This window comes from Rhinichthys klamathensis, unplaced genomic scaffold, assembly GCF_029890125.1.
Source record: "Rhinichthys klamathensis goyatoka isolate OS25496 unplaced genomic scaffold, OSU_Roscu_1.1 h1tg000311l_1, whole genome shotgun sequence".
Lineage (NCBI taxonomy): Eukaryota > Metazoa > Chordata > Actinopteri > Cypriniformes > Leuciscidae > Rhinichthys > Rhinichthys klamathensis.
Window position 1 is genome coordinate 953,748 of NW_026606829.1, and position 12,969 is coordinate 966,716.

The 12,969-nt window shown below is 34.7% G+C and overlaps 2 protein-coding genes across 4 annotated transcripts in view; one reads left to right on the forward strand and one right to left on the reverse strand.

The window, feature by feature from the left end:
- rap1gap2a (RAP1 GTPase activating protein 2a) overlaps positions 1-2,562 on the reverse strand; it is a 101,393-nt gene extending 98,831 nt beyond the window's left edge. Inside the window, exon 1 of one of the 2 annotated variants that reach the window (XM_056271100.1) lies at positions 2,511-2,562. In XM_056271100.1, the coding sequence (XP_056127075.1) occupies positions 2,511-2,554 (44 nt within the window). In that variant the 5' untranslated portion in view covers positions 2,555-2,562. Of the gene's footprint in view, positions 1-143; positions 257-2,510 lie in introns of those variants that run through there. The other variant, XM_056271101.1, reaches the window with a different exon arrangement.
- The window catches only part of xaf1 (XIAP associated factor 1), a 32,423-nt gene extending 20,396 nt beyond the window's left edge, over positions 1-12,027 (forward strand). Inside the window, exons 2-9 of one of the 2 annotated variants that reach the window (XM_056271152.1) lie at positions 7,650-7,698; positions 9,727-9,862; positions 10,072-10,128; positions 10,216-10,447; positions 10,566-10,633; positions 10,749-10,970; positions 11,506-11,570; positions 11,669-12,027. In XM_056271152.1, coding sequence (XP_056127127.1) covers positions 7,664-7,698; positions 9,727-9,862; positions 10,072-10,128; positions 10,216-10,447; positions 10,566-10,633; positions 10,749-10,970; positions 11,506-11,544 — 789 coding nt within the window. In that variant the 5' untranslated portion in view covers positions 7,650-7,663 and the 3' untranslated portion in view covers positions 11,545-11,570; positions 11,669-12,027. Of the gene's footprint in view, positions 1-7,649; positions 7,699-9,648; positions 9,863-10,071; positions 10,129-10,215; positions 10,448-10,565; positions 10,634-10,748; positions 10,971-11,505; positions 11,571-11,668 lie in introns of both variants that reach the window. The other variant, XM_056271151.1, reaches the window with a different exon arrangement.
- The last annotated feature ends 942 nt before the right edge of the window (positions 12,028-12,969 follow it).

Below are 12,969 nucleotides of genomic sequence, written 5' to 3' on the forward strand. Positions count from 1 at the left end.
ACACACCCTATACAGTAGCAGTTTAGTCAGGTGCAGGTCCCACTCAAACCCAAATGCTGCAGTCCATTAGTCTGACAAAATCCCCAGGAAATAAGCTCTTGAATTCATCATGCACTTAAATAACCATTAAATCATCACCTTACCTTGAATCTGCCATCAGAGGCTCTCAGAACTGAGTAAACACAGCAGTGCTGCATGAAACGACTGGTTCAACACGAGTGAGGAGAGAGAACCGCTCAGAGAAACAGAGGGAGAGAGAGAGAGAGAGAGAGAGAGAGAGAGAGAGAGGGAGGGAGAACAAAACAGTGGAGGGAGGGAAAAGGATGAGAGAATGTGAACGAATCATGAGGAGAGAGAGGTGTATAAGAATGCAGGTAGTAGTTGTAGTAGTTGCTATGGCATTTAATACACTCTGTGATGGGCTTGTGAGAGAGTGCGGATTATTCCTCAGATGTAAAATTAAACAGAGCCACAAAAGCCAACCTTACAGAAGATTTATGGCACAGGCGTACTCACAAGGCTATAGAAAGGCATACGCTTAATAGCTCGGGGGCAGAAAGCACCTCTATTGAATTTTTCGATTTAAACGCATTTAAAATTCAACAGATTTATGGCAGCTTATAAGGCCCTTCTATCTGATGCTACTACTTTGGTTCTGTGTTAATTAGGGACGCACTGGTATTAGGTAATAATTATTTTAGTCATGCTATGGCCAATGGTAAATGCCTGATATTCAAATTCTGCATTATTTTGTCTTATTAAATTAAAGCTACAATTTGTAAGATTTTTGTAATAAAATATCCAAAAATCATTTGCACAGTGTGATATATTTCCTGTAGAGAAATTACTATTTTAAATAATGGCTCGTCCATGTTCACTTGTCGCCTGTCAATGACGTAATATCCGCGTTATCCCTAAACAGCGCTGCGTTACCTCACAAGTTTCATTCGTCTAATAAACTGACCTGCATGAGTAGTAATTCTGCACTTGCGTGTAGTTCGGAAATGTTTTCCTTTATATCCGCGGGACTCGCTGATATTTTCTCTCATTAGCAATCGCGTCCTGCTTCATACCACAGTCATGTTAAAAACATCAATGTATTTACTCATCCATAAACATTAATAGATAAGTCATGCGTCATCAACCTACGCCTAGAGGTTAGCGACCCCTAGCGGCGGAAAAAAAACATAGTAGCTTTAAAACACTCAACATTTAAATCAATCATTTTAAATGCTACCTACAAGTGAATTTAGGTATCACAAAATTATAATGTACAGTATGTAAATGGTTAATCATTTTGAGATTGGCTAAAGATTTTATTTAATAGTGTTAGCAAATAAGTGTTTTTAAAGATTAACTTTAAATGAGTGTGCACAATGAAATATCCAATGTCGGTCGATATTAGATATCGATGAATTAAAAGAAAAAATTCAAATATCAGCTAATGGTGCCATTATATTATGCATTCCAAGAGTTAATAACATGCAGCATCATAGCAGCCAGTCATGGCAGAATATGCTATACATTTATATTTGCCATTTTTATTTATAATTTCATATTTAAAAAATTAATTTTATAACATTATTTTGGCAATTGCAATTTCTGTATTAATGCATTTTCTTTTTTTAAATGTATTTATGTAGTGTTTTTTTACAATACATATTGTTTCAATTATGATGTTGTTTATAATGTTTATAATATCTTAATAGTCGCATTTAGCAGATTACAGCTGGATAATATAGTTTACATCCTGTGACAAGCACACTGTAAAAAAAATTTAAGTACAATCAACTTGATGTTTAAGTCATTTTAACTTAAATTACATTAAACTTGAAATGAGTTAAAATTAGTTGACTATAAAAAGTTGAAAATTGCTTAAATAGATTTTTTTACATTGCAATCGAGCGAATTAAATATGAAATATAGTATATATCACGCATATATATACTGTATGAGTACTTATATCCAAGTAAGTATATACATAAGTATATATCCAACTTTCTATAAAGAGTTGGGCGATATTAGTTACACTTAGAAAATAGAAAAAATGATGTCGCCTCTCTGCAGCATCAAACAGTCTGTGTAAATGCATCTTCTGCAAAAGAAACAAACAATTCAGAGCTCAAGTTCTCACAGTAAGCCATGCAATACAATGAGAACATGGATCTGTTCAAAGAGGGAGATTCCACTCAGATGTTCCACAGTAGTTTCTTCACATGCAGACACATGTGCCTCACTGGCCAGCATTATAACAGCATGTGGTCAATGCAGTCAGCCACCGCTGGGGTCCAGTCAGATCAATGTCCACACACACACACACACACATACACACACACATCTGCACGTACTGGAGGAACATCAATAATCTGGATTCACGAGCAGTGCGTCATAAATATGAACCATAACTAATGAGTTTTCTAAAAACATTACAACCTAGGCAAGAAAATCGAATCAACCCCGATCCTCGCTCACCCTGCAATCTTCCACTAAAAGAGCCTGTTGATCATTACCTGGTTCTTTCATTTGTCAGTTTGTTTAGAGCTCTTGTCTCCATCTCCTTCAATCTCTTGGCAGTTTAGTGTTTGAGAGCCATTGCGCCTTCTAATTGGTTCACTTTCTGGGGTTGCCTTGGTAACCCTCTTTGGAAATGTTCTTTGGACTTCTGCCATAAGGTTTGGTTGGATGAACATATGTATATATAGCATAAACCCGAAAATGACAGCAATTTCACACAAGGTTTCACATTTTATCAACCTGTTCTTTTCCCTGCAATGATATGACCAGATTTTATAGGATTTAAAAATTAGCATATGGCACTGCAATGTTTGACAGCCAGCTAGAGGTGTGACTTCCCTCTGAAAAGAAATCCATCAGCTTGTAGTTTAATTCAAGTGTATATGCCAACAAACCCAATGTAAGATGGGCTGTAGACATGTTAGCAAAGAAAAGAAAGTGTTAGTTTAATCAATAAAATATATATTTTACAATATTGTATGCTATCTATTATACCATTAGTATATTATACCATATATTTAATATACTATAATAATTACATTACAATATACAAAATATTTTTAAAAGAAAGCATATTTTTTTACTCTAGCTTTTAACTCGCAAGTGATGTTATGAAGTATTTGTATTATGTTTTCTTATTTTAAATTGACATCTTGTGTTGTGTATTTTATGGTTACTAATTGTATTCATATTATATACAAATAATGTTTTTTTGTTTATTCATGTTTATTTGCATTAATGTGAATACAAATATATTAATAAATTGTTTAAATTATAAATGTAAATAATTTATATTTGTTTATGAATATTTAATATGTAAATATATATCATTCAATATAATATTTATTTAATATATTATTAATTAAAAAGTAAATATTAATTTTTAAATAAAAAAATGCATTATTTTGATGCATATTATAAATAAATAAATAATAAATAGGTTACTTTAATTATATAATATAAATTAAAATGTATAAATTATAACAGTAAATGACTACAATTAAATTAATGTGCTTATTGTAATGGATTTATTTTGTTAATTAACTGAATTTCTTGTATGAAAGGTGCTATACAAATAAAGTTTATTATTATCATTATTATTATTATTATTAAAATAGGATAAATGAAAGGTGATAAAGGTGCATAAAATGCATCTTAATAACCATCACCAAATATCTTAGTAAACAATCCCAAGGTCACTTTATTGTGAAATTGTTGTGACACTGGTCTGCGATGCATTAAAACAATATTTAGTTTCATGCATTCTTTTTTGGACTCTGAGATCAGATGTCCCCGATCTGCTCATAAAAGCAATCTGATCTAGAGCAGTGATCAGAAACTGATAATATAAATCACCAAGGAAAAGAGAGCTTACCTATGTAAGACCAGAACACCAGAACTCTCTGAATTGATGAGTGTAAATGTTGAATTGATGCTAAAACAACCCTGTTATTTGCTTTGAACTGTGCTGCTGGTCTGACTGGTGCAGCAAGGACTTGTGAACTTTAATATTATATAAGCGCGCACACACACACACAAACATACAAGAAAAACAGGCCTGCAGCATACAATCCTACCCTAAAAATAATTTGCTTGTTTATGTAAAGCAACATCGGGCCAGATTACCCTGGTGGCACCTCTAATGTTGATCACAATTCTGATCAGACATTGCAGGCGACAGCTGACCCACTCAGGCGGAATTAGGGAATGAACCAGTCTGTGTTAAGTCTTCTGTCCACACCCATCTGTGGTGATAGTGAAAACGCGAAACTCAATACCGTAATTACTGTGATTCCCCTGGCGTGACACAGCTGTCCGCTCCTGTGCTGTTTCTGCTGACAAACATCCATTAGCTGCTGATGTCTGATGTCTCCGAGGCCTTGATACAAAAGCCTTGTTCAATTATTTTGAGAACATTTTTTTAAAACTAACAGCTCAATAAAATCTTGAACTACAGAGTCAACATAAGTGATCTGCTAATGGGGCCAACAAGGGACATCCATCCAGCAGTCTGTCAGACTCCTAATGTTTCACTAAAGTGACAGTATACGTGAGTTGAGCAATAATCATCCAGAGAAGATACAAAGCTGAACACCATGAACTGATCCATATTAATGCACATTGTAAATGAGTAAACTATACTTCACTCGGGAGGGTAACATCTATTGCTTGGATGCAGGCAAATAGAAGTCTGAAGTTTTCCTTTCTCATAGAAACAGGCTGGCTAAAAACAACAAAGGTTAAAATGTGAAATCATTTATGTGTATTTTGGGTGCATTACAAAATCGTATTAACTGACCACAAAACAACGCATTCAAATATCTTGTTCAGGGATAGCCATATATGAAACATACCCCTCTATATACAGTTGTAATCGAAATTATACAACCCCTGTTGAAAATCATGTTTAATGGCAAACTTTACAGACTTTCAGCTGTTTGCAATGAACAAATCAAACAAAAGTAATTGAAATAGCTCAACACAACAAGTATTTCTACAAATTCAACTGAAAATGCAACTTTTAATGACTTCGGAAGTCTCAAAATTATTCAACCCCTGAATAAAATCCTTCACAACAGCACAAATCTGCAAAACAGGTGTTGTCTCAAGCACGCCTGATGCAACTAATCAAGGGCTTAATTAGTTGCACCAGGTGTGCTTGAGCCAGAACACATTAAAGGGATAGTTGCACCCAAAAATGAAAATTACCCCATGATTTACTCACCCTCAAGCCATAGGTGTATGACATTCTTCTTTCAGAAGAATACAATCAGAGTTATTTTAAAAAATGTCCTGGCTCTTCCAAGCTTTATAATGGCAGTGAATGGCCGTTTCTGTTTTGAAGTCCATCAACGTGCATCCATCCATGATAAAAGTGCTACACACGGCTCTGGGGGGTTAATAAAGGCCTTCTGAAGAAAGTGTAAGGCCGTTCGTGTAAGAAAAATATCCATATTTAAAACTTTATCGACTAAAATAACTAGCTTCTGGCAGACAGTACGCATTGATTTACGGCGAAAGAGTAACCCTTGAGCTGACGCACAATGTAATGACGAACGCGGAATTGCAGAGGATAGAGCAAAACAAAACACCAGTCACGAATTAGAAGTCTAAAACGTCAATTCTAAGAGAAATGTTGGAGGAGCTTGAGTTTGTTGCCCAGCCCTGTTTGTTTGAAACACGAGAGGCATCTAAACTTACGATACTCCTACATCCTACATGGGCTAAGATTCCTCAGAAACGCTGCCAGAAGCTGGTGTCTGGTTATACATCTTGTTTGCAGCAGGTCATAACAGCAAAAGGGTGTTCTACTAAGTACTAAAGATGCTTGCCATGAAGGGATTGAAAAATTTTGAGACTGGTCATTAAAAGTTGCATTTTCAATTGAATTTGGGGAAACCTCTTAAAACATTTGTTCTGGTGAGCTATTTAAGGCCTTGTCCACACGGACACGGGTATTTTTATAACCAGAGTTTTTCCTACAGCGTTTTTAAAAAAAATCCCATCCACACATGCTCGGTCTCCGTCTACATGAAAACGCAAAAACACGTATCAAGCGCAGTCAAGAGCATGCCACGCCAGCAGGCGGCGATATAAACCTTAACCGTAAAGCCACGTTGGCCAATCAGAAGCGCAAATCTGACGTCAAACACAGCGGATAACGGCGCACGCTCTGACGTCGCAAGGCAAAAACCCCGGTTTCACTGTCTACACGACAACACTGTAACCGGCGTTTCTCACCCTGGCAGGGGTTTTCAAAAATGTTCGGTTTCAGTGCGTTTTCGTGTGGACGAACGGCCGAACCGCGTAAAAAAAAAGTCACGGTTATAAAAATACCCGTGTCCGTGTGGACAGGGCGCCAGGTTTATATCGCCGCCTGCTGGCGTGGCATGCTCTTGACCGCGCTTGATTGCGTGTTTTTGCGTTTTCATGTAGACGGAGACCGAGCATGTGTGGACGGGATTTTTTTTTAAAACGCTGTAGGAAAAACTCTGGTTATAAAAATACCCGTGTCCGTGTGGACAAGGCCTAAATTACTTTTGTTTGATTTGTTCATTGCAAACAGCTGAAAGTCTGTACATTTTGCCATTAAACCTGATTTGCAATGGGGGCTGAATAATTTCGATTACAACTGTATATAAACTACTGTTCAAAAGTTTAGATCTGTACGTTTTTTAAATGTTTTTGAAAGTCTCTCATGCTCACCAAGGTTGCAAGGTTTCATTTGATCAAAAATAAAATTAAAAGTAATATTGTGCAATATTATTACAATTTAAAATAACTGTTTTCTATTTTAATACATTTTAAAATTTAGTTTATTCCTGTGTTGGCAAAGCTGAATTTTCAGCATCATTACTCCAGTCTGATCCTTCAGAAATCATTCTAATATGCCGATTTATTATAAATGTTGGAAACAGTTGAGATGCTTAATTTTGGGGGGGAATTTGTGATACTTTTTTCAGGATTCATGAATACAATTTTTAAAAGAACAGCATTTATTCAGAATAGAAATCTTTTCTAACAATAGAAATCTTTTAATCTATTAATTACCTTTAAAAAAAGACAGAAAAAAATGACTGATCCCAAACTTTTAAACGGTAGTATTATTACAAAAGATTTCAATTTTAAATAAATGCTGTTCTTTTTTAACTTTTTATTCATCAAAGAATCTTGAAAAAAATTACAAGTTATAAAAAATTATTAAGCAGTAAAACTGTTTCCAACATTGATAATAAATCAGCATATTATAATTATTTCTGAAGGATCATTTTTTTACTGACAATTATTGCATTTGTTTTTACATTTTACTAATTTACAGAAATATGGTTACAATACAATGAGCCATCCTTTAATACATGTGGTTATCTAATGCAACAATCACAGTGACTGTGCAGGAGTTATGGCTACAAGATGAGACGTATGTTGCTGCAACTAGATGCCATTGTCAAGTGAAGTGTTGACTGTTTTTCACCACAACAACACAAGGCAATATGAATGTTGTACTGTTAGAAAACAAGAGCATTTTAGCGAGAAGATTTATTTACGACACCTGTTAAGTTTCGGTTCTACTTTCGGTTCAGAGTAAGTGAAATCGACAACCCCAACACAGTAACCCAGTCATCTCTCTCTAGTAGCCTATAGTCTAACTATGGACACTGAAGAACTGATTCTGTGTACTCACTGGTGAGTGTTTTACAATGTATTGTAAACATAATATCGCATAGAGATTTAAGATCGTCTAGTTATGTTCATTGCCAATGCAAACAAATCGTGTTCGTCGAGTTTTAGACGATCCTATTATCATGACAAATTTCTCTCTGTCAACAGTAGCAACAGCATTAAAAAAAAAAAAAAACATTCTACTTTAGTACACAACAATAATGACTTTTTCTTTATGGTGTTGATATTATAACTGCGGCCTATATAATTTTAACAAAGTGAAACTATTTCCATGGGGGCCAGCTATGGCTGACAGGACAGTTTACGTTCTATAAAATTGTGAATTTTAAAACTATAGAGTAGACGCATTTCATTTGCTTTGGTGATTTGCTGAATCATTCATTTTGAACAGGATTGATTATAGTGAATAATTGTAGGCTAACACTAGGCTACTTGTGACCTAAACACTTAATTTAGGCTGTTAGCTATTAACTTGATTTAGCCTAGTTCACCCAAACATTCTGGCATCATACTCACCCTCATGTCCTTCTAAAACCGTAGGACGTTCTTTCTTCCGTGGATCACAACATGTGGATTTGGAAAGGTATCCAACGTGTCTGGACGTGAAGCTTCTATGAAAAAAATAACACAAACGCATAATAGCCTATGCTACTTATCATATAAGTAGGCTATGACTCATGCTCCATTCAAATCTCATAAAGCTATATGATAGCTTTATGTGAGAAATGAGCCGTTTTAAGTTATTTACAACTCTAAACCTAGTGAGCTGTGACTGGTTCATTGCGTCAGTGAGTGTTGAACTAAAGAATCGGATCATTCTGATTCGCGAACAAATCATTCAGATCCGTTCTCTTTTTATTTAAATAACAAGAAGGGAATACAAAGTGATACAGAAACACTTTAATCTAAAACATTAAAACAATTTAAAAAAAATCTGCATTTTATTTCAAAAATCAATCATACATCACATCAATTATCCTTTCCCATTCAGTCCCGTTCAGACCTGGTTCAGACATCTATTATGATTCAGACCTTCTTTCTTTTTTTAACTCGATCAACCGATTCATTCATCTGACTCAAAAGAATGATTCATTCACGAAATGAAGGCCCCCCATGCATAGTTTTTGACACCCCAAGTCGCCATTCACTTTCATTATTATATATATATTTTTTTTTTAAGTGCTTAGGAGTGTTTTTGTGTTCCTCAGAAGAAAGTCATACAGGTTTGGAACAACATGCTGGTGTGTAAATAATGGCAGCATTTTTGGGTAAACTGTTCCTTTAACTCTAGAATGCATAAAGAGGGTCAAATTGACCCACCATGCTTCAGTTGATTAAATATTTTATCAATGAAAACATTTGTTTGTTTGATATTCCATGAATTCTTCTAAAACTTGTTTCTGACCCTCATCAATGTAATTTTCCTATATCTTGGTCATATGGGGAACTTTGACTCAACACAGTATTTTTGGATACATTTTTGTCAATAATAATATACTCAAACAGTATGCGATTTAAGATGCAGTAGACGAGTAGAGAAAAGCTACAGGAAAGGACAGCTGTCCAAACAAATGAAGATGTACAAACTCTGCCTAAAAGTTATGCTTAGAAAGGTGCCAATCTTATGTGAAATGTTCTGCCTTTGTCAGCTAATTTAATTTCCACATGCTCTGTGAGAAATGTGGCGATATATACTTTACAGTAGATCTATATGAGTTTGTTTTAAAAAATAGTACAACTGCATTTTTTCTAATCATCTTTTGTAATATATTTACAAAGAACAAAGTGGACAAATAAGCATGTTTGATATATTAAAACATTTGAGTATCATCAATTATTTTTAATTCATTCATTAATAAGACTTATTTTTGAAGAAAACCCTTCATTCCAATATGGGTCATTTTGACCCACTTTATCCATTTGTTGTTGGTTTTTTTGGTTCATGCATTCTAGGGTTAAGAAAACATGTACAATCCCAACGTTTCCATCCTCCAGTCTCTGTAAAGAGTCTCTTTTAATGTTTTTATGCAGCAATAAAGAGGTGGCAAAGGCAAACTATGACCTCCATGAACCACACTGTAAGAGGTTTCTGTGTAAATGCCCTGACTGCAATGACACTATCCCTCGAGATCAGCTGGAGGAGCATAAAACCGAACAGCACGCACAGGTCATAACCACACCACTCAACACCGCTTAACATTCTGATCTATGCTCCTCTTTACAAGCTCTTAGCCCTGTTTGTCACACACACACAAAACAAGATTTTTGATGCATTTTCCTACTGAACGTTTTCCACTTGTGTTGCTTTTTACTCATCATTGCAATCTCCCACCTCTAAAATACTGTTGGTGGTCTCATTTTCATCATGTCTCACAGGTAAAATGTAAGATGTGCAATAAAAAGATGGAGCGAAGGCATTTGTTGGACCACGAGGTGAATATTTCATCTTACATCTATTTAAGCTGATGAGCTCCGGGTGTTTTTTTTTTCACGTATTCCTTTGTTGTTTCTGTCTTTCAGAAAGACGAGTGCCCTGAAAGGCCTCAGATCTGTGAGTTTTGTCAGCTCGAGCTTCCTCTGAGCAACCTGAAAGAGCACAGAGTGTCCTGTGGGAGTCGGACCGAGCTCTGCTCCGACTGTGGCCGGTATGTCAAACTGATGGACCAGCTTGATCACGCTCAGATCTGCTCAACTACCACTCCAACAACATCAAAGGACCTTGTCCCTGAAGATGATGCATCTGAGACTGACGGTTTGTTCATCATGACACAATCAGTTTTAAACATTATGGATATGTTATAGATATAGTATTGCCAAGTTCTGGGTATTTTCATTGTAAAATACTGATTTAGCATATCTGTTATCTCCAGAGCCGACCATGTTGCAATGTCAGAATTGTCTGAGATACATTTCCTCAGACAAACTGAAGGATCACCGGGTAAAATAAGGAAATAAATAAGATATTACAGAAATATATTTCATATATTTATGTACAGTAATTATGAAAATCTCTTTTTTAACGCAGCAAATCTTTTATTATTCCCTTTGACTAGCTGGGTTGCAACCAGATTTTACAGAATGCAGACTACGAGGATGATGACTCGGATGAAAATTTCGAAGCTGGAAATGCCAGTGCTCCAGGCGCTGCAGATTTCTCCTTTTCAACATTGCAAAAGACAAAGAGAGACAAACACATTGACATGGACCTGGATAAGATAAGCAGCTGTCCGCTCTGTCATCTGGCTCTTCCTGTAAAGACACTCGAGTGGCATGAGGTACTAGTCACTGTGTGGTACATAATGATATTTTAAACTTGTGCGGCCTGAACAACAGTCAACAATCTGAACAGTCATTTTGTTGTTGATTTGATAAATACTTTGGATTAGTACATTATACCAAAATGAATACACTACCGTTGATAAGTTTGGGTCATTTAAGATTTTTTGAAAGAAGTCTCTTGCTCACTAAGGCTGCATTTATTTGATTAAAATACAGTAAAAAACAGTAATATCATGAAATATTATTACAATTTAAAATAACTGTTTTCTATTTTATTATATTTCAAAATGTGTAATCCTCCGCTGGCAAAGCTGAATTTTCAGCATCATTACTCCAGTATTCAGTGTCACACGATACATTTTATATACATCTTTTTTTTTTAGAAAAGGGACCCCAAACTTTTCAACAATACTGTAAATGATGTACATTTGAGCCTCTACTGTTATTCTACTCTAATATAATATACAATATTTACTGATGATTAATTATATATTTATATAGGTATTTATATATATAATGTTTTTTTTAAAGAAAAAATGTGAATTATACAAACATCTAAACCTGGCATGATGGCTGGAGAAAGCTAAGCTAAATGTGTAAGTATACAAATAATACATTATGTATCACCAGTATAACTTTGCAATGCAACTGATGCCATCCATGAATTGTAATAAATGTATGATTTATCTTACAGGGTTGCTGGAAACTGCAAACTCATCAGTCATCACAAATAATAATAAAGAAAATTTAGTTGTGGAAATAACATACTGAAGTATTTTGAAGATACAGTAACTAAAAAAAAAAGTTTACAATGCTTCTGTTGTCTGATTTTAATTTGATAATGACACTTTAAAAAGTGACTTATTCGGCCCAGTAAAGCCAAAATAATGCAAAAAAATTTGCGTTGAGTGCAGGTACTTTATGTTTATACTTTATTTTCTGACTACTGACTTTTAACCCTTTTTATGATTATTATTTGTTTAAAACGTCCTGCATGTTAAATCTGGATTAACCTTGTGTAGTAAAAACTAAAGATAACATAAGGCAACCAAACTATTTGTATGAAGTGCATGAAAAGAATAGATTTTGTGCACAATTCTAGACTAAGTTATTTCTCTATATGCTACCATCCGCATACCTTTGTATGAAATGCCTTGAGGATCCAGCTCTACCAGATGAAGTTTATGAAAATCAGGAGAAATGGGAAAGACCACGAGATGGCAGTTTCAGTCAGGAGGGCCTTTTCTTAATATTCCTATCATATCTTACTATATCTTTTAATAATTATTACTTAATTGATGTATTTAACTGATGTTAAATATATTTATAAAAATGTCTTTTAATGGTCTATTTGTCCATTTGTAAATTGATTTCTCCCCCCCCCCACTTGGCAATAAAAGTGCAACAGTGACATCTAGTGGGCATTTTCGTATTCCTTCGTGAGAAACCAGTGTTGTTGAGAGTGTAGATTCAAGAGTAGGCATAATCGTTGTTTAGTCAAAATCTCATAAGCAACTTCAACTGTTTTTTCCCCTTCATCTGTTAACAAAACAGATTATACAAAGTAGATTATATAAATAACTTTAAGCTTTATAAAGCTTCCACTGTTTAATTTAACAGGTTAAATTAAAAAATGTTAATGGACTATATGAACCCTTTTCACAGACCGCGAGGACACTTTCCCAGTTATCAACATCGCAAATCAATTCGTATTCAAATGTTTCATATTCAGACATCCCACTCAGTGCTGGGTAACTTGACTACATGTAATCTGGATTACATAATCAGATTCCAAAAAGTAATATTACGCATTCATATATGAATATATAATCTATTCATATAACAGATGCTCTCTATTATATGAATATATAAGAATATGCATAATCAGACTACAGTTACTTTTTTATTGATTACATATTATTCACAGAATGGCAGTAAATCAATCACAATTTATTGATTCTCCCTTTCATGTTTTACATTTTCCTTTCTAAAAAA